The 20,126-nt window shown below is 55.3% G+C and overlaps 5 protein-coding genes and 1 long non-coding RNA gene across 9 annotated transcripts in view; 5 read left to right on the top strand and 1 right to left on the bottom strand.

Moving 5' to 3' along the window:
• The first annotated feature begins 393 nt into the window (after positions 1-393).
• On the top strand, positions 394-5,473 carry RAB33A (RAB33A, member RAS oncogene family). The gene is made up of 2 exons (XM_015860004.2): positions 394-1,906; positions 4,984-5,473. Exons 1-2 carry the CDS (start codon positions 1,688-1,690, stop codon positions 5,437-5,439), a joined length of 675 nt encoding a protein of 224 aa, XP_015715490.1. The 5' UTR covers positions 394-1,687; the 3' UTR covers positions 5,440-5,473.
• A 44-nt stretch (positions 5,474-5,517) lies between these two features.
• RBMX2 (RNA binding motif protein X-linked 2) lies at positions 5,518-7,848 on the top strand. Its single transcript, XM_015860001.1, has 6 exons — positions 5,518-5,571; positions 5,654-5,769; positions 5,918-5,969; positions 6,048-6,177; positions 6,300-6,480; positions 6,895-7,848. Exons 1-6 carry the CDS (start codon positions 5,567-5,569, stop codon positions 7,338-7,340), a joined length of 930 nt encoding a protein of 309 aa, XP_015715487.1. The 5' UTR covers positions 5,518-5,566; the 3' UTR covers positions 7,341-7,848.
• A 237-nt stretch (positions 7,849-8,085) lies between these two features.
• Positions 8,086-14,570, top strand: SLC25A14 (solute carrier family 25 member 14). Of its 3 annotated transcripts, XM_015860002.2 has the most exons (9): positions 8,086-8,221; positions 8,442-8,589; positions 8,667-8,761; positions 10,572-10,657; positions 10,944-11,039; positions 11,665-11,789; positions 12,865-13,000; positions 13,221-13,301; positions 14,109-14,570. In XM_015860002.2, exons 1-9 carry the CDS (start codon positions 8,158-8,160, stop codon positions 14,148-14,150), a joined length of 873 nt encoding a protein of 290 aa, XP_015715488.1. In that variant the 5' UTR covers positions 8,086-8,157; the 3' UTR covers positions 14,151-14,570. The 3 variants fall into 3 exon arrangements, 1 of the variants encoding a protein (XP_015715488.1); XR_001554507.2 differs by lacking the exons at positions 13,221-13,301; positions 14,109-14,570 and adding an exon at positions 12,358-12,563 and having other exon boundaries at positions 12,865-12,979; XR_001554506.2 differs by lacking the exons at positions 13,221-13,301; positions 14,109-14,570 and adding an exon at positions 12,355-12,563 and having other exon boundaries at positions 12,865-12,979.
• Positions 11,319-11,645, bottom strand: LOC116653375. The gene is made up of 2 exons (XR_004307045.1): positions 11,515-11,645; positions 11,319-11,376 (listed from the first exon to the last, which is right to left on the bottom strand). It is a non-coding gene; the product is annotated as an uncharacterized LOC116653375 (long non-coding RNA).
• Positions 14,571-14,877: 307 nt separating the features above from the next.
• Positions 14,878-18,106, top strand: GPR119 (G protein-coupled receptor 119). Its single transcript, XM_032444418.1, has one exon. The coding sequence runs from the start codon at positions 16,141-16,143 to the stop codon at positions 17,101-17,103; it is 963 nt and encodes a 320-aa protein (XP_032300309.1). The 5' UTR covers positions 14,878-16,140; the 3' UTR covers positions 17,104-18,106.
• A 977-nt stretch (positions 18,107-19,083) lies between these two features.
• ENOX2 (ecto-NOX disulfide-thiol exchanger 2) overlaps positions 19,084-20,126 on the top strand; it is a 23,755-nt gene continuing 22,712 nt past the window's right edge. For both annotated transcript variants that reach the window (XM_015859994.2, XM_015859992.2), the window contains exon 1: positions 19,084-19,214. In XM_015859994.2, coding sequence (XP_015715480.1) covers positions 19,172-19,214 — 43 coding nt within the window. In that variant the 5' untranslated portion in view covers positions 19,084-19,171. The remainder of the gene's footprint in view (positions 19,215-20,126) is intronic.

The following is a 20,126-nucleotide window of genomic DNA, read 5'->3' as shown; positions in this document are numbered from 1 at the left end:
TTCCACCCTGGCCTCCTTTACTTTGCGTTTTGTGATTTGAGGAGCAGGTCAGGTCCCCCTGCTTGCTTGTTCTGGGAATCCCTCTCATCACCACCTGAGAAAACACAACATCTGGGACAAGCAGCAGTGGTTTGAGTGAATTCGGAGTAGGAAAAGCAGAACAGCAGGTTTGAAACTGATGTAATGCCATGACAAAGAGGAATTGCTGGGAAGTCACAGTATCAGAAATGTAGAAGCTCTGCCTGTGGTTGAGGTGGGTGTTTTGGCCACTGCTTTGTTCCCAGTGCTGGGACCGTGCCTGCATCAGACTGCGTGGAGACAGGCAAGCTGGGATGCACATGGCAACAGTGTCAGAGCTCCTGCAGGAGAGGAGATTGCAGCTGACAGGTAGAAACAAACCTTCCACTTAAAAACAACCCTAAGGCTGTGGGCAAATCATATTGTTTATTTGGTTGTGCTCCCACTCAGGGAGTGGTGGCATTACTTACAGAGCTGCGGTCAGCATTTCCAGTAGCTGTGTTGCTCAGAGCAGGCTCACATTCAGGCTGAGTCTCAGGAGGGATCCAGCTGTCCCCAAGGAAGGGGTTCACACAGGGGAGGGCTGAGCAGCAACTTGCAGCCAGTGTCCTTGTGTCCCTTTGACTTTGCTGTGGAGGTTTTTGGCTATGCTGAGACAGCTGGAGGTGGTTGGAAATTGTGTCCTGGTAACACCTCTGGGGTTTAGCCCAAGTGGATGCTGTTGAGTCCATCAGCTGAGCTTCCTTTGTGAGCCAAACCCTCAGATCAGCTGATGTAGCCTTGATGTGGAGGATCTCTTCTGTATTCCTGTTGTTTGGAGTGGGGGCAGTACAATGAGGCAGAGTGGTGTGCTAGTCAGGTGGGCGGCCCCATTCAGCTGACACCTGCAGACATGAACAAAATCAGAAGGGGAGAGAATCCATGTGTTTCAGGACGGGTCTTTGTGAGCCTTTTCTGCCTGCTGTGTGGTTTATTTCACCTTCTTTCTGTCCTTTCGGTATTGCCAGGAGCAGGCAGCTACATGCTGTTGTCCTGGGACAGCTGGGACTGCCGGGGGACCCCGGGAGGTTGTTCCCAGCCTTAGGCTCCTTCATTTCTTACCAAGCCCAGTTGTGTGCAGCTCTGGGGGGCTGTGACCTCTTCTGGAGCTGTCTGTGCTGCGTTATCAGGGCCAGCAGGAGCGCTGGGGGTCTCTATAGAGGGAAGGGCTGAGGAGGCTGCTTCTCCTGTGGGGTTCTGTTACACTTTTCTCCCCACACTGTAGCACATTGCCCATCTGTCTCACATCACCCAAGAAAGCCAGTTGCTCTCACCTGCCCAGCAGAACTTCTCCCTGGGCACTGTGCAGTTGACCCGATGCCTCTTGCTCCCATTCTGCCTCCCCCCGGTGTGCGTGCTTCAGGCTGCACGCTCCCGTAGCCCCCGTGTCGGCACGGCCAGAGGTGTCCCCACGAAGGATGGGGACAGGAGCTGCAGTCTTTGCCCTCTGTGATGCTGACGGCGGCGGGGCGGATCTGGGGGCTGCGACCTGCGTGGAGACGTGCGGGGCTTTGCGGGGCGGGGCCGCTGCGCGGGGCGGACCCGCATCGCATCCTTCCTGCGCCCGACCACCTGATCCGCTCCGCCCGCCGCAGCCGCCGCCTTTGTGTGTGCGGTGCGGCGGTGCGGGATGGCGGCGGGAGGAGGGCGGCCGCCGGGCCCGGATTCCTCCCTGGAGCCCTACGTGCAGACCCGCATCTTCAAGATCATCGTCATCGGGGACTCCAACGTGGGCAAGACGTGCCTGACCTTCCGCTTCTGCGGGGGCACCTTCCCCGATAAGACCGAGGCCACCATCGGCGTGGACTTCAGGGAGAAGACGGTGGAGATCGAGGGGGAGCGCATCAAGGTGGGCCGCGGCGGCCCCGGAGGGCGGATCGCATCGGGGTCCGGAGGCGGCCGGTCCCGGCCTCGCACCGCCCGCGGGCTGCCCGCACGCCGGCTGCCTCCCGGGGGCCGTTCGGATCCCAGCCCGAGGGAGGGGAACCGGGGAAGGTTTCTCATTTGCGGAGGCATCTTCCGACCGTGTCGCTGCTGCTCTTTGATGATGGCTTGAGTCTGCGGGGGGTTTGAAGCGATGGTGCGGAGCGGAACGCTGCCGGCATCCGGCGTAGCTGGGTGCTGAGAGCCGCCAGCTCCATCAGCTGGGCCGGAGCAGCGCATCTGGGCTGAAGCTGCTGGAGCTGTGCTCAGACAGCGCTGTGACATGGAGCAGGTGGATGCAGGGGCTCGCTGCAAGGTCGGGGCTCACGCTACCTGGTGTCAGGGGGCTTGACAGCTGTGATTTAACACTCAGATCTGGTGTCAGCAAGCTGTAGGAGGATGCAGTTTCAAACTAGAACAAGGCTGATTTGCTCTGTACAGACCAGTGTCACAGCTGTAAGAAGTGTATTAGCTCAGAACAGTGACATGGATCAGAACAAGCAGCGCTCTGCGCCACTGACAGGGAGGGGGCAAATACTGCTGTTCTGACAAATGGGGGATCAAAGTTGAAGGGCTGATCACAATGAGAGCTAATGTTTGTTGATAAGAACTTCAGTTATGCTTTAAAACTGTCAGTGAATCTCCCTCTCTCCCCCTCTCTAGAAGGGAGAGGTGTTCGTTTCTGCCCGTGCCTTCCCCAGTTCCACTCAACAGCATGTATCTGTGTTGTTGTAAGCCGTACTGCAGGCTGGCATGAAGCCTGCCTTGCTGCCACCAGCTTGTAATGGTTGTCAAGCTTTCTACTTCTTGGATGTGATTTGTGCTGCAGCAGGCAGGATTGGGAGGCAGCGCAGCAAATTGCACCTTCCTCTGGGACCGTGCATCCAAGTGGGGAGGTGAGAAGTGTGATATATACCCTCCTGCTCCTGCTGTGCCCAGAGTCAGACAGTGTGGGATAAACAGGCATGGAAATGAATGAGCAGTATCTCTTTGTTCCAGCACTTTTCCACACTGAGTGATTCTGGGCCAGGCGCTGTCACAGCCCAGAGTAGTTAGTATAAAAAACACTGACTTAGAAATCGCCAGTTCCAGGCTTCAAGGCATTATTTACAAGAGCAAGCAGGACTTCTTATAGAGCCAGACTCACAGCCAGAAGGGGCCTCTGGAGGCTACCTGGGCTGACCCCCCTGTTCAAGCAAGGCCACCCACAGCAGGTTGCCCAGGACCACATCCAAGTGGCTTGTGAACATCTCCAAGGAGGAGGATTCTGAAGCTCCCGTGGGCAAACTGTGCCACTGCTTTGTCACCCACACAGAAAATAAGTGCTTCCCAATGTGTTGGTTTGTGTCCATGCCTCTTGTGTTATCGCTGGGGATCACTGAAAAGAGCCTGGCTTCTTTGCACCCTCTGTTCAGGTATTTATGAGATAAGCCCTCAGCCTTCTTTATGCTGAAGAGTCCCAGCTCTCAGCCTGTCATGTGAGGGCTGCTCCAGTGCCTTCATCATTTCAAGGCCCTTTTTATCTCCATTTCTTTCTTGTACTGGGCAGCCTAGACCTGGAGTGCTGGGTCCAGGTATAGCCTCACCAACTAGAGGGGAAGTATCTCCTCCCTGGACCTACTTTGTCTAATGCAGCCTGGGACATCATTAGCCAGTTCTGTAGAATGGGCACACTGCTGGCTCACGTTCATCTCAGTGCCCACCAGGACCCCCCAGGTCCTCTTGCAGCTGTGTGTCTGCACGGTGTCTTAGGGCTGTCAAACTTCAGGTTTCTGAGCCCATTTCTCCAGCCTGCCCAGGTCCCTCTAGATGGCAGCACGTCCCTCTGGTGTATCTGCCACTCCTCCCAGCTCGCCACCTCTAGGCTGGCTGAGGATGCACTTCATCATCCAGATTGTCAGTGAAGACGTTGAACAGGAACAGGCACACACCCTGCTGATCACTGAAGAACACCCTCTGGGTTTGACCGTCCAGCCAGTTTGTAATGCACTTCATTGCTCGTCCAGCCCAGGCTGTATCAGTTTTTCTGTGGGGATCTTGACAGGTGTCAGAAGCTATATTCATGTGTCCCTAGCCTTCTTTTTGTCCCCTATAGACTTGGAAAAGCCATTCCTGGTGCCTTTAACATCTCTTGTCACATATAGTGCCAGCTGTATTTCTTTCTAAACCACCTCCCCGTGTGCTCTGACATTGTGTCTGTACTCCTCTCAAGTCACTTGTCTCACCTTCCACCTTCCCTGTACTTCCTCTTTGTACCTCTTGGTATTTTTGCTTGACTTCCTCTTTGTTCACATGGGCAGCTCAGAGGTGGAGGCACATCAGTATTGGGTAGCTTTCTTTGGTCCCATTTTCCTATAGGTCCTTGACCCACAGGACTCTTTCAGAGCCACCTCTTGGTTAATGAGTTGGCTTTACCTTCACAGCTGCCCTGCTGAAGCTGGCCCAGCGTAGCAGCTTCCCTCGCTGGCTCTTCTATCACTTGAGTTTTGAAGTTGGAATCTCACGCTTTAAGCTGTGCTGTGTTGCCCCTCCAGCATACACTGGAATGGCTGAAGGCCTCCAGAAGGGCCTAAGCCTGCAAACATGAGACTCCCATCTGTCTGCAGAGGGCACCTTCCATTTACTCTCCCTGATCAGGCTGGAGCTGCACACTGCCCTGTCTCCATGGCTCTCGGCTCTTTAATCCTTATTGTTTGCCTGGTTCCTCCCCCAGACAGAGCTCCATGCAGGAACGCCGCTCTCTTTGCCCTGCCTCCTTTGTGGATACAGAGCATCATTTCAGTGTCCTCATACAGCACAGCATTAGGTGGGTTGGTGTGTTAGTCTGTTCTGACACGAGCAGTGCTGTGTGCAGTTTGACAGGGATGATGGCTGGGTACACCAACATGGGGCAGGTAAGTCACCGGGCTGGGGCCTTTCACCCCTGTAGCACAGCAATGAGCAGAGCAGCAGCACAGCATCCTGCAGCAGCAATGGCTGCTCACGCCGTGTTGTGCCCCATAGGTGCAGGTGTGGGACACGGCCGGGCAGGAGCGGTTCCGGAAGAGCATGGTGGAGCACTACTACCGCAACGTGCACGCCGTGGTCTTCGTGTACGACGTCACCAAGATGGCGTCCTTCACCAACCTCAAGATGTGGATCGAGGAGTGCAACGTTCACGCCGTGTCCCCCCTGGTCCCCAAAGTGCTGGTGGGGAACAAGTGTGACTTGAAGGACCTGATCCAGGTGCCGTCCGGCATGGCTCTCAAATTCGCCGACGCTCACAACATGCTGTTGTTCGAAACCTCGGCCAAGGACCCTAAAGAGAGCCAGAACGTGGAGTCCATCTTCATGTGCCTGGCCTGCCGGCTCAAGGCGCAGAAGTCGCTGCTCTATCGCGACATGGAGAAGCGGCCGGGCCGGGCGCAGAAGCTAGAGCCGTCACGTGACGCCCACGGTAAAAGCGCGTGTCCGTGCTGAGCGCCGACCAATAAAGCTGTGCGGAGCCCTCGGACTCGTTGCTTTGCTTGGCGCGCATGCGCGGCCGGGGCGGGGGCGGAGGCGGGGGGGTAAGGGGGGCGCATGCGCAGTGCGCGCCGCCGCCGCCATGAAGTAGGTTTGGATGGGGGCTGGGTGAGGGGGGGGTGTGCGACCGGCCGGTGCTAACGGTGCTAACGGAGTGCATCGCCCCCAGCCCGCTGACCAAAGTGAAGCTGATCAACGAGCTGAACGCGCGGGAGGCGGAGCTGGGCGTGAGCGAGGCGGTGTCGTGGCACGCCGAGTACAAGGACAGCGCGTGGGTCTTCATCGGTACGTGTAGGCCGCGATGGGGGGACGGGGAGGGAGGAGAGAGCAGGGCTGTGGTAGGCCCTGTGCTGGGCTCCGTGCTGGGCTCCATGCTGGGCTCCGTGCTGGGCTCCGTGCTGGGCCTCCATCGCTGCCCTGTCTCCCCCCGCAGGCGGGCTGCCCTACCAGCTGACAGAGGGGGACGTCATCTGTGTGTTCTCGCAGTAAGTTCCTACCTGCTCCATCCCCATCTTGCTGTGCCCCTCCAGCCCTGCTCTGTGGCTGCTGATGGTGTGTTCCAGGTACGGGGAGGTGGTGAACATTAATCTGGTGCGGGATAAGAAGACTGGGAAGTCCAAAGGGTTTTGCTTTTTGTGCTATGAGGATCAGAGGAGCACCGTGCTTGCTGTTGATAACTTCAATGGGATCAAGGTGAGTGATGGAGCTGTGTGGCTGCAGCAGCTCCTGGAGCGCTCAGAGCACATCAGAGAGAAGCTCCATCGGCTGCTGGCCCCACAGCACACGCTTTGCTGACTACCTGACTCCTGTCCTAGATCAAAGGCAGGACGATCCGAGTGGACCACGTGGCCAACTACCGGACTCCCAAGGACTCCGATGATTTAGATGATGTCACAAAAGCCCTCCATGCAAAGGGCTGCGGAGTGAAAACACCACCTCATACGTCGTCAGATTCCTCCTTGGAGGATGAAGACACGCCAGCCCAAAAGCAAAAAGGTGAAATGCATTTCTGCCCATCTTTGCCCTGGGTGGGAGGATCTGTGTGGGCTACAGGGACTCTTAGCTCAGCGTACAGCAGGGATAGGGATCCTCTTGAAAACAGATGCAACCCGAATGTCCAGGCTTATCCTCTGTGATCTGCGTCACACTGCCAGTATTTATCTATGATCATTCACCCCCTGCCTCTGGAGATCCTTATTTTGCAGGTTATAGTGGCACTCTTCCTGGAGAAAAGGAGTTGGGCTGGGCTGCAGGGATGTTGCAAGGGGGAGGGGGCAGGACAGTGGGGGACAGGGAGAAGAAAGGCTCCAATAAAGCCTTTCTCTACAGAGCTCTGGTGCTCTGTAGCAGAACTGGTGGGGATGATGCTTGCAGGACTGTCCATCTCTAAGGATGACCTTTTTGTTTCAGATAAAGAGAAGAATAAACATGAACGGCAAAAGCAGAGCTCTCAGGCTGCAAAGAGAGCAGCACCTGCCGAAGAGGCACATCCGAGAATCAAGATTAAAAAGGAGAAGGAAGATCCTGGCTACGAGCGATATGCTGCTGGTGGGGGTCAGCAGTCCTGCAGTGAGTCTGAGAGGAAACACGTGAGCAGGACGCAGCGAGATGAGGAAGAGCAGAGACACCAAAGGTCGTCGGGGAGGAGAGGGGAAAAGAGCTCCCAGGAACACAGAGGGCAGAACAGCTCACGGGAAGAGAGAGGAGAGGTCAGCAGGAAGGGTGAGGGACACAGCAGCTGGCGAGAAGAGTGTTCTGAGGGAAGCAGATCCAGGCACCGGCGGGAGAGCAGCAGCAGAGAGCCCCATTCCAAGCACAGGGAGCGTGGATCCACCAGAGATTCCAGCCGTCACTGAGCCCTGGAGTGAGCACCTTCTGGGCCACAGCTGTGCTCTGTGAGCTGCACCGGGAGCCTGTCTGAAGCCTCCTGCTATGGCCCTAAGGGTACCACAGCTGTGTCTCGTCTCACACACACCACTCTGACCGGTTCACTCCTCAGACAGGTTGCTCTCAGTGCTGTGGGCTGTGATGTGGGCTCTGCTGCTGCCTTGCTCGGCCCTTCTGTGCAGTGGCATCACTCAGACGGTTGTGGAGGGGCTCACGGCACAGTGTGGGCAGTGGGGTGCTGAGCAGCAGGATACGGACACCGAAACTGCCCACGTTGTTCAGGGGGAGCGTCCCTGTCTGCAGTGGGGCGGTGGGTGCTTGCAGGCGGGCACGGTGCTTTGTGCCCCCAGCCCGTCCTGCTTCCTTTGTTTATGTGATGGATATCAGAGGCTGCTGAGCCATCGCAGTTCATGGCGTTTTTTGTTTTAAACTCCTTTTAATAAAAATCGATCCTTTAACCAGAGGAGATGACTGGGAGCACTGCTTGTGTCCGGTTGTGCTGTTTGGACTGAGCATTGATGGCAGCTGACACAGAAATGGGGAGCGCACAGCAGTGGATCTGAGCTGCGCTTTGCTCTCGGGGTGGTTCCGGTCGGTCCCGTGCCTGCAGCGCTCTCCCGTCTCCTCCCCGCCGTTCTCGGGCGGTGCCGCTGGATCCCAATTGCGGGCCGAGCTGCCGGGTCCGCCCGGCTGGGGGGCGCAGTGCTTCCCGTTCCGCCGCGCTTCCGGTTCCGGGTGGAGTTGAGGCAGTGTCCGGCCCGGCGCGGCGGCGCGCCCCGCCATGCCATGTCCGCGCTGAACTGGAAACCCTTCGTGTACGGCGGGCTCGCCTCCATCGTGGCCGAGTTCGGTGAGCTGCGGCGGGTACCGGCGGGTACCGGCGGGTATCGGCGGGTACCGGCGGGTACCGGCGGGTATCGGCGGGTATCGGCGGGTACCGGCGGGTACCGGCGGGTATCGGCGGGTATCGGCGGGTACCGGCGGGTACCGGCGGGTATCGGCGGGTATCGGCGGGTACCGGCGGGTACCGGCGGGTATCGGCGGGGCGCTGACGGCCGGTCTCCCCGCAGGCACGTTCCCCGTGGACCTGACGAAGACGCGGCTGCAGGTGCAGGGCCAGAGCGGCGATGCGCGGTTCCGCGAGGTCCGTTACCGCGGCATGTTCCACGCGCTGTTCCGCATCTGCCGCGAGGAAGGCGTCCGCGCGCTCTACTCGGGGTAAGTGCGGGGCCGAGGGGCCGCGCTGCGGTACCGCCCCGCTGGCACGTAACGCCGCCGCTTGTTCCGCCGCCCAGGATCGCCCCTGCGCTGCTCAGACAGGCGTCGTACGGCACCATCAAGATCGGCATCTACCAGAGCATGAAGCGCCTGTTCGTGGAGCGCCTGGAAGGTCTGTGCTACCAACGTGCCGCGGCTCCAATGCCGGCCATGCTCTGTTCTCTGTGGGTTTGCTCGTCCCTTTCCTCGCCCTTCCCAGCCCCAAGAGATGCAGTTATCGCTTTGTGCTGTGCAGCTGTGTTAGTGCAGGGATGGGCCGCGGCACCCATTGGCATCTCGCTGCTCTCCATGCTACCCACGGTCACAGAAATGCTCCATAAGCTGAACACGTCTGTGCTTCCCACAGCTTTTATCCTTGTTTTGCAATAGCAGCCCAGGAAACCCCCAGCATATTGACAGAGCCCCATCTCTTCTTGTTAGCTTCAGGGAAGGCAACATTTATATAGTCTTCATTACTTGAAGGAACTATATAAACAGGAGGAGAAATGGCTGTGTACAAGGCTGAATAGTGACAGGACACGGGGGAATGGATTTAAACTGAGACAGGGCAGGTTTAGGTTGGACATTAGGAGGAAGTTTTTCCCCCAGAGGGTGGTGACGCACTGGAACAGGTTCCCCAAGGAGGCTGTGGATGCCCCATCCCTGCAGGCATTCAAGGCCAGGCTGGACGTGGCTCTGGGCAGCCTGGGCTGCTGGCTGGTGACCCTGCACACAGCAGGGGGTTGGAGCTGGATGAGCACTGTGGGCCTTTGCAACCCAGGCCATTCTATGGTTCTGTGATACCCAGCTGTGCTCCCTGCACTGCTCTGTGTTACCTGGGTTATAGCCTTCAGTAGGAAGCCTTTCTTGTAGTTCTCTTGGAGGCTTGAAGTCCTTCTGTCTGAACACAGCAGCTCTGGTTAAGGAGTCTAATTTGTGAGCTGTGATTAAAGAGATAAGAAACAGTGAGTGCTCTCGACTCTGGTGACAGGATCCTCTGTTGCTCTTGTTAGATAGTAGAGCAGCAAAAGTCGATGATGTCTTTACTGGAGGAGCTGCACTTGCAGTTCTATATCCTGTCCCATCATGAGTAAATACTTAATGACATTCAGTCTGGTAAGATAAGAGATTCACACCAGCAAAAGGACCAGGTGTGCAATGCACTCGACCTGTTTTCCAAGGGCTGCTCTCTTCTTGAGCAATGCCCCTCCCTGTGGATGGTTCTGTGCATGTGCTCCAGGCTGCCCATCTCTCTTGCTGTTGCAGCATTTCCAGTTGTGAGTACTGTTGTTTGAATGTTTGTCTCCCTACAGGCCTGGGGCAGCACGTGGCCTGGTCTCCTCTGGGAAGTGCTGTGGTCAGTACCAGCAAAGGGCCTTTTTCCAATGTAACCATCAACCTAATATTGGACCTGGAAGTCTTGGATTATTTTCCTTCTCTGGAACTAATTGCATCTAACTTTCTCTGCCTGGATCATTTACTGTGTGTTTTGCAGGGAGGCTGCATATTCTGAGTGTGGCCAGCTGGGGCTCCAAATTCAAACTAATCGATGTCAGATTGCCTTGAGAAGCATTTAGTTGCCCCTCTGTCTTACCATTATATCCATTCTGAGAAATGTGTCTCCGGGCACTGAAATCTCACCTGATCGTTCAACGTTTTCCTGTATAGCAGCCCGTTACTTGTCTGAGCAGCTAGAACTGGCATTCAGACCTGCTTCTCTCTGTCAGTGTGTTGCTGTTTCAGCCTCTGCTTTTTGTCTCTGGCAGCTGCAGATAGGTCTGCAGTCAGCTGGTGCTAAATGGCCACTTTGTGCCTGTGCAGCTTCACTATGTGATTTGTGAACTTAGCTTTTCTGTTCTTTCCAGAGTTTCTTGCTTATTCAGTGCAGCCTGTACACCTTCTCTTTAGGTCTTTGGGATCTGACTTTCTTTTCTTGATTGCAGATGAAACGTTGTTAATCAATGTAATCTGTGGAGTGGTTTCAGGGGTGATCTCCTCTGCAATTGCCAATCCGACAGATGTGCTGAAGGTAAGAAGTGTGTGTGTGTGTGTGTGTGTGTGTGTGTGTGTGTGTGTGTGTGTGTGTGCCCAGTGCAGTCTGCCACCTGCTTCTGCTTTCTAACAAAGGTGCATCTCTCCCAGCTGCAGTGAGGTGCTCTCTCTAAGCCACTACTTATATTAGTTCTGCTAATATGGGCTTGTTATGAATGGGAGTTGCTCTGTTGTTCCATTGTACCAGGAAATCCACTGAGCTGTTATTCTTGCCCTTGGGGCGAGTGCTGATGCTGTGCTACTGACTTGCACATTTCTTTCAGATTCGAATGCAAGCTCAAGGCAGTTTGTTCCAGGGTGGCATGATTGGCAGCTTCATTGATATCTACCAGCAAGAGGGTACCCGAGGCCTCTGGAGGGTGTGTATCAGCTGCTGGAAACCCCTCACCTCCTCTAGTATCAGAATTAAAAGCTTCCTCAACTTGTTTGCTGCTCCTTCTCTGAGCTCAAGTGCAGCTCATGAGGAGAACTGTGAGCCAAGGGTGGTAGCGAAGTCTTCCTCCTGGTTAGCAGGCAAAACTCAAGCACGTCTGTGGTGAAGATTGGGTCTGTGCTGTGGCAGTGTCAGCACTGGGCCATGCAAACCTGGTTCCTAGGGCTGAAGCTGGTCCCTGGGAGGAGCAGTATTTAGGTCTGGGCACGTAGACCAGGTTTATTGTAGTACAGGATCTTTTCTGGTGTTGAAATTTCAGTATGCTGATGGGGAAGAAAAGGGAAATTATAGCCTTATTCCTTCATGGGCTAGAGGGAGAAAAGCAGCATCTGGTTAATCTGGCTGTAGTAAAACTGCCAGGGTGGAGGGAGTTATACTGGGAGACAGTGAGCAAGCTCTACCTCAAGCTTCAGCTTCAAGGCAGGATGATGAAGATACCAAGGTTGCTGTCAAGAGAAAGACCTGTAAGAGGAGGCTGGGAAGAAGTGTTATACTAGCAGTGAGTCTCAACGCAGCAGTTCATGCTTGTGACTGACGTTTGTGTCCTACAGGGTGTTGTTCCAACTGCTCAGAGAGCTGCCATTGTGGTCGGGGTGGAACTGCCAGTCTATGACATCACCAAGAAGCACTTAATTCTGTCAGGCCTGATGGGTGATACAATCTTTACCCACTTTGTGTGAGTATTTGCTGCAGCTCCTGCACTCTCCAGGCTTGGCAGGGTGTGTGAAGCAGAGGAGCAAAGTGGGATTTGGAGATCTGTTTATAAAGCAAAAAAGAGCTGCCAAGAACAAGCTGAGTGCTTCTGAGGGATCTGCTGTGTTGACTGGAGCAGCTATGGATGCCCAGAAAGCATCCCTAGAGAGACCTCCCTGGAGAAGGAACCTGGCAGAAATCCTCCTGGTGAAGTGAAATAAAAGCTTGAATTCAGTTCGCTGATTACCAGAAATGCTGTTGCTCCATTTTGCTGCCATGGTATGAACCTGGCAGGAGTTCTAGGTGTGATTAATGATAGCAATGGGTTGAAAGAGCTACTCCAGTCTGAGGTTCTCCTTTACAGAAGATGTCAGCTCACAGCCACTGCTGTAAGAGTTTCATGAAACAAACAAAGAGTTGCAGAACTGACTGGAAGAATACCCTGAGCAATCTGACCTAGTTTTGAAGTCAGCCCTGCTCTGAACAGGGTGTGGATTAGAAACTTCCCAGAGCCTTTCTTCACCTACATTTTCCTATTATTCTTCTAGCAGACACTTTAGCTGGAGGTGCTGCAGTGCTTCTGCTGGGTTTGCCTGCTGTGGGCTGAAGGTGACAAGCACTAGACCATATGTGCAGGGAGGAGACTAGCAGCTGTATGCTCCCTGTGGCTGCCTTTGGTCTTCCTCCCTCCTTCCCTGCCATGAAGAAATGTTTGCTCTGGGGAGAAGGATGTGCATTTCCAAGAGGCCGCCTTCAGGTCTGTGTCACCTTGTCAGCACCCAGAAACACATTGCTGGACTGCAGACAGCCCTGTGGAGACCTGGCAGTGGGCTCTGGCAGGGTCTTTGTTAGATGGAGCTGAGCATTTCACTTCCCTTCCTCTCTGGGTCTCAGTGTGGTATTGGTTCTGGGTGGGAGCAGACAGTACAGCTAATGTTTACTGCTAAATGCCTTTCATGGAATTGAGTGAAAGGTTCTCTTGTGCTTATGTCCAGGCTTGTCTGAGCCAGACTGGCCATATTCAGAGCTATTTCTCTCTAATGTTTTGGTATGTCTAGTTCCAGTTTTACATGTGGGCTGGCAGGAGCGATTGCCTCCAACCCTGTGGATGTGGTGCGGACACGGATGATGAACCAGCGAGCGATCGTGGGCAGTGTGGAGCTCTATAAGGGCACTCTGGATGGTCTTGTGAAGGTAAGGAGGTGACATAGGTGGGCAAATCACTGTTTTTGGAGGCTAGCTGCAGTTGAAATTTGGGCTGAGTGAGCAGTGAGGTGTATTGAAAACTGGCTGAACAGCCAAGCCCAGAGAGCAGTGGTGTTCCCACAGCCGAGGTCCTCTTTGGCTGTCTATGGGATCTGTGACTGATCCTAAGTTGAGTCTGATAACCAATCTGTCACTTTTTTCCCCACAGACATGGAAGAGTGAAGGGTTCTTTGCACTCTATAAAGGTTTCTGGCCCAATTGGCTTCGCCTCGGTCCCTGGAACATCATTGTATCCTTCAGTATGCTGCTGGGAGGCCATGAGGATGGCCAGGCAGGGGAAGACTGAGTAAATGGAAAGTCAGAGTAGACACCCTGATGCAGTACCTCTTTGTCTTAGCACAGAGCAACTCCGTGTTATGCTTGGACAGACATAGACTGCGATGTGACTGCAGGTGCTTTGTGCACCAAAAAACACCACTGGCTGTGACTGCTCCTTCTGACAGCTCTGTAGGTGGCTTATGCAGGGACCTCCATTGCAGCAGCACAGATATTTTCTTGTAAAGCAAGTGCTTTTAAGTGCACGGCTTTAAACTTTCCACTTAGTCTGAGCTGCTGGAGCTGCAGCAGTTTCAGGATTAGCTCCTGTTTTAGGAGGGAAGCTTGGGGAATATTCTCCTCTTGAGACAGGTGCTGACCTGCTCTGCAGAACCATCAGTCACTGCTGTGTTGCTCTGCTGGTTTCTTCATTCCCTCTGACATGGTGTTTATAATTTATTTTAAAGAAGTCCCTGCTTAGAAAATCACAGTTAAGAGTCATTTCCCTTTCCTAGTGCTTCAGGCAAGCCTTGGCCAGCTTGATTTTGGGTCAGTTTCTTCCCTTTCCTGGTAGCCTCCCTTTGGCAGCTCTCTTCCATTTGTACGGATCACTTTATGCTTCCTGGAAGAGGAGATTCCCATGTTGGTTTTCAGCTACGCTATGCTGATGATCTGCCTGCCTTGCGTTGTGAGGCTTGGCCTGGTTGTGAGGGAGGTGCAGTGCAGCTGCTGTATGTATTTGTATGTATGTATGTATGGAATTCCTTGACTTTTCCTTCAGTTTTTTATCACATATGAGCAACTGAAGCGACTTCCATTCTGAGCGCTAGCTTCATTCCACAAGTGTCATCTCCAAGGCTCACAGCAGTGTTCTGCTGCAGCCTTCATTTCACCATCACCACATTTTGATGTTTTGTTACACGTGGGTCTGGACTCTCCTCCTCCCCCACATTCATGGTCCCTTGAAGGTTGTTCTGGCTGAAGTGTGTCTGGGAGGCTGATGGCAGGTACTGCATGCTTTGTTCCACGCAGAGGCAAGTATTAACTGTGCACGAGTGTCTGGGCCTGAAGCAATATCTTCTGTGAAGATCTGTGCATTCCAGTGGCCTTTGGTGCAGCTGTGGTTTGTTTGACTCACGTGCATTGTTCTGCCATACCTGTGGGGTGAGGCTGGAGGCTGGACAAGGGGTGCTGTCATGTTTTCTTGCTACCTGTAACCTCATTAAATTATTTATTGACTGGATGGCATGAGTTTGTGTTTGTGCAGACATAGCATAGGGATATGTTTCAGAGCAGCTGCTGTGTCTGCCCTTGGAGACGAGAGGTTTGTTTTTTTCCAGCACACTATTTTTCCTTAATAGTCTTCAAACTTCATTGCAATGAATGTATTTCTAAAAGACAGTTTGATAGGCAGGAAATTATGGTGCCATAAAAGCAAACAGTTTTTATCCCAACTTCCTTCCTCCTCTGTGGGGGAGCTTTGGTCCGGATGAAGGTCCCATGTGATGTGCAGCAATGCTTCCTGCCTGAGACTGCTGCAAGGTGACATTCTCTGTGCAGACTGCACAAGGGATGTTCTGCCAAACAAAGGAGAGAGGGTTATTGCTGTGGTTCTGCAGAGACCTGGTTGAATGTGTAAGGAAGGTGAGACCTGTAAACTCATGGACTTAAATAGTGCCATGATTGGAGATGATCCTACAAGGCTGGGAGGGTTTCAGAGTTAAACTTTAAGTTAGCCGGGGCTGGGAGCAGAAGACTGAAGGCAGGCAGTGTTTGCATGCTTCAGCTTGCATCAGCTTTGTGGCCTTTTATGGGTCTTCGGTTCTGTTTTTTTCGATGTGAAGTGCTGCTGGGAGGCTCTTCTTTCCGCCCTTGGCACCTACAACCTGCCCTGTGCCATGCTCTGCCTTTGGCTGTGCCAGCACTGCCTTCTCAGCTGTATCTTGATCTTGGTTGTGTTCAGTCTCTCCTGAGCAGCCCTCTCGCCTCACGTTGCTATTTGACAGAGGAAGGCTGAAACCTTCCCTGTTTCCTGGCAGCTCTGATTTTTCCACTTCTTGATCCAGGAGAAGCGGCTTTGTTTAAAGGGATCACTGTTATTTCTTTGGTCCCTATGGGAAGAGGCTGCTGTAGTTCTGGTGGTGACCCTGCAGAAGCCTCATGAGCTGTACCACCTTTCTCCTTTATCTGTGCCTGTGTCATAGCCAAGTACTGGCTCTGCTCAGGTTCTTAGTGCTTGACTGGGGTGCCCACCTCCCTGCGTGCCACCATGGCAGTGCCGCTGGACAAGGAGGAGTGATCAGGGTGTGGTCCTGATGCTGAAATGGACCACAACCCCCAAGCAGGTCTCATGGTTGCACTGGGAGATGATGGAGAGGTCAACAGCAGTATGGGCTGCCCCAGAATGGGAGATGCTGAAACACCCTGTGCAGGGGGCTGCCGCCCTGCTGCTGGGACAGAACCAGGGGAGCACAAGTGGGCTGTTCAGGAGGAGAGTGGCTCAGCTCAGCCTCACACAGCCGTTCTGCTTGGTGCTCTGTGCTCACCCTCCTGCTCTGGGGTTGTCTGGAAACGTGGCGTGAGGGGAGGGACCTCTGTGGGCACAGCGTGTGCTGTGAGTGCATCAGTCCCTTCTGGCACAGCAGAACTCTGCTCTGCAGCCTGAGGCACCACCTGGAGAGCAAGGGGCTGTGCTCACAGCTGCCCATTGCCTGCTTACTGAGCTGTGCGTGCCAAGAAGCCCCAGGTGAGGAATGCTCTAGGATCCTGCTGTGGACACACCATCTTTGGGCTGTGCCCTGCAGTGGCCACACATGGCTAACTTGGCTGTGGGAATCATCCTTGCTGTGCTGGCTCCGCTCATCATCACTGCCAATGTGCTGGTGGCCATTGCTCTCCTTCGCCTTATCTGGAAGACTGGCTACAAGGGACACTATTTTGTCCTTAATCTTGCTGCTGCAGATGCCATGGTCGGTTTGTCAGTTATAGGTCTGATCAGGAATGAGTTCTTTGAGCACTTTCATCCCCCGCAGATATTATGTGTCCTGCGAATGGCTTTTGTGACCACTTCTTCTGCTGCTTCTATCCTCTCCCTGACCCTGGTTGCATGTTACAGGCACCTGGCAATCAGAAAGCCTTTCCAGTACTATCAGCTGGTCACGGGCACGCGGGTCGGGCTGCACTTGGTGTGTCTCTGGCTGCTTGCTGGTATTATTGGCTTCCTCCCACTTCTTATCCCTGGCTTTCAGAAGTTCTCCCTTGAGGAAAAATGCTCCTTCTTCGGAGTCTTCCACCTCAGCTACATGCTCATGGTCTCCTGCATGGGCTTCTTTCCAGTCCTGTTTCTCTTCATTTACCTCTACTGTGACATGCTGAAAATTGCCTCTGTGCACGTACAACAAATCCGGGAAGTGGAACGTGCGGGGCTGGCCAGGGGCACCACCAGTGACATGAAGGCCATGCGCACCGTGGCCATGCTGGTCGGCTGCTTTGTGCTGTCCTGGCTGCCATTTTTCATCGCTGGCATCGTGAAAACTCTGTGTACTGAGTGCTTCCCCTACAGAGTCCTGGAGAGTTACCTCTGGATGCTGGGACTGTGCAACTCCCTCCTGAACCCCTTGCTCTACTCCTACTGGCAGAAGGACGTGCGGAGGGAGCTCTCCCAGCTGGCTGCAGCTGTGAAGAGGAAAGCCCTTCGTTTGGGGAAGGGTTGCTGTTTCCCCAGCAGAGGCACAAAGTCCGTTCCCACTGTGTCGTGCTTGCAGCTCCAGGACTGATGTGGTAAGGAGCAACTGCTGCTGGCTTTCCTTCTAGCTCATCTCCTTCACCAGAACTGTGAACTTGGGTGCTGCCAGCTGTGGAATAGATCTTGGATGGGGTGGGACAGCTCTGCATGGATGCAGCACAACCAGCACAGCCTGTTCTGCCCCAGCTCCAGGGCACCCAAAATTGCAGGTGTGTGGCACACATTGAGTTTTGCTTGGAGAGCTTCAGCAACAGCAGCCTTGTGTCTGGTGGGACCAAGCCCTTGGCACTCCCTCCACACACTAAGATCACTCACCTTTTGTTGCCTGGCTTTCCCCAGCCCAGATATGGGAGCCTTCTGCTGTCCCCTCTGCCTGCAGCACCAGCTGTCTGGGCCAGGTTCCCCACCAGCACATGGGGCAGGGCTGTTCTCAGTGTGTTGGCTCTGTCACTCCCTGTCACTGCCCCTACCTAAACCAAACTTGCCATCCAACAGATGTAATCTGGGCTATCCCTCAAACCATTCTCTGATGAGGATCAGTCCCAGATGCAGAGGTGAGGAGAATGGGCCTGGGGTCTCTATTGTAGCGCAGGGGATGCAGTGGGAGGCCTGGCTGTTCTTTGGCTGTGTGTGCACTGGAGCAAAAGCTGAGCAGCCCCAGGTGTGGTGTGCCTGGGAAAGGTGCAGGGCAGCACCGGTTTGTGCTGTTACTGTTTGGTTTGTGCTGTAAAGCAAGTTAATGAATGACTGACTTGAGTGCTGAGCAGGAAGGACTGCCTTGGAAACAGGGGAAAACCTTGTGCAGAAGGGCTGCTTTGTCCCACCAACGCCTTAGGATGTTCATGGGGTAATAAGGATGCCTCTATACTGACTCAGCAGGTGGGAGCACACAGCACTGGGTGCATGTCATGTCCCACTGCAGTGATGGTCCTTCCAGAGGCTATGATGTTATCTCATTGCTTTTTGTAAAACGGTAACAGTTTGTAAAATCCTCATAGCAGGAATGTTTCCCATAAAGCAGGATGCTTAGCTGAGGGCTTGTTCCTGTCTGAAAATGGGAATGCTTCACACAGAACAGTAGTTGGTTCCTCTTCTGTCACCTGCCCTGCTGGTAGAGACGAAGGCCTTATCCCAGGCACATGCAGTACCTGCCTCGGTCCTGAGGCCATCCTCATCTCCCTACTAAGACCAAAACAAAAGCAATGTGCACCCCGTGGCACCCATCTCTATGTCTGGGAGAGGCCTGAGACCAAACACCACACGACATACCCTGTTCCTGGCTGTGCACGAAGGGAAGGAGCCTGAGATAAGGCTCACACAGAACAGATGGGCTCCGTGGGTGAACTGATGCCTTGCAGGTGGGTCTGGTAGGTGGATCCGCTCTGACTCAGTTCTGAGGACCAGCACATCATCTGGGGGCGTGACGTGTCTGCTGCCTGTGCTCGGCGCGGCGTGGGCTCCACCAGCTGTTGATTTGTAAAGCCGACCCATCCTCACCGAGCAACTGACAAGGCCGAAGCCGCCCTCTGCCTCCTCCAACACGCCTCCTGCGGGCACCCACTGGGAAGGAGACCGAGCGGGCCTCCCGCTTGCTCCTCACGTCTGCTGCAGCCCGCGGGCACGGGACCACGGGGGGCTGCGGGCCGGAGGGGCGGTGCCTGGCAGCCCTGTCCCCATCTGCAGCAGGGATGGCAGCTCGTGCCGGAGCTGGAACGGGGCGACGGACGGACGGACGGACGGCTGGGGGGGACACGCTCCTGTAGGCGGAGCCCCGGCGTGCACTGCAGCGGGGGGAACGCGATTTGTGGCTCCTTTCCCAGCTCTGAGCGCAGCAGGAGAGAAGGAGCGCTCCCTGTTTGCTGTCCCGTCGGCTGAATAAAACGCATTGCTGCGGGCTGCTCGCTGTGCCGACTCACGGGGTGGAGGTGCGGGCTGCCCCGACGGGGCGGGCACGGAGCGGCCGCCGGGATGGGACACGCGCTGCCCGCTCCGCCCCGCCGCTCTCCCGGCGTGCAGTGCGAGCCGGGCCCCGCCCCCAGCGCCACGGCAGCCAATGGGCGGCGCCGCAGGGGGGCGCTGAGCGGGGCCGCCCGGGGCGGATGTTCGTGGAGAGCGGGCGGGGAGCGGGACCGGGAGCGGGCGGTGAGTGCGGGCCGAGAGTGCGGCCGGGCCGCGCCGCGGGTGTTTGCGGTTGTTTGCGGTTGTTTCCGTGTCAGCCCGCGCCGCGTGTGCGGGAGCCGAGAGCCACAGAGCTGGGCGGCGTCTGTCGGCTCAGCTGGGCCTGAAGGCGCGGTGAAGCCTCCGGGCCGCCTTTGTGGGTCAGCAGCGGTTCCGGTACCGCAAGGAGCGCGTTGGGCGGCGGTTCCGGTCGGGCCGTGCCGGCGGAGGGCAGCGCTTCTGTGCCGCGCTTCCGAGCCGCGCCCGCTCCCCCGGGACCGCCGGGCGGCAGCGCCCCGTTCCTGTGCCGCGGCCCCAAAGGCGCCGTGCGGCCCCGCACACTTGGCTCGGAGTTCCGGGGCGTTGAACGGACGCGCTCCGTGCTGCCGTCGTTATTTGCCCCCGTTGCGGCGATAGGTGCGGCGGCCCGGCCGGTACACGCGAGACACGCTCGCGTTGTGCTGCACGCGGCTACTTTTGTTGGTGTTTTAATTGCTGGGCCCGTCTCTCGTTCCCCAGCTGCAAGACGAGAAGCTGTTTTCTCTGTTTTTTAACCTTGGGAGCCTTAATAGCATCTAGTTAGAAAGCCCGCTGTGCTAAGTTGTTGAAAGCTCCCTCTAAGCCACCGTAAGGTCAGGTTTCTTGCTTTAAGGTCATGATCTTAGTATCAGTGACTTCAGCTCGTGGAGGAGATGAGCTTCGATCTCCGAGCAATTTCAAAGGTGTTGCTACAGAGGCATTCTGAACCCCTTCCAAAGATGGTGTGAGATTTCTCTCCTAATCCCCAGGTTTTCTGCTGCTGTTCCTCCAGTGCCAGCACCTCCATCCCCTTGCAGTGCCCCCATCCCCTTGCAGTGCCCCCATCCCCTTGCAGTGCCCCCATCCCCTTGCAGTGCC

Source organism: Coturnix japonica, chromosome 4 (assembly GCF_001577835.2).
Source record: "Coturnix japonica isolate 7356 chromosome 4, Coturnix japonica 2.1, whole genome shotgun sequence".
Classification (NCBI taxonomy): Eukaryota; Metazoa; Chordata; class Aves; order Galliformes; family Phasianidae; genus Coturnix; species Coturnix japonica.
Note: the sequence above shows the minus strand (reverse complement) of the source record. Positions and strands in the feature narration are given on the sequence as shown.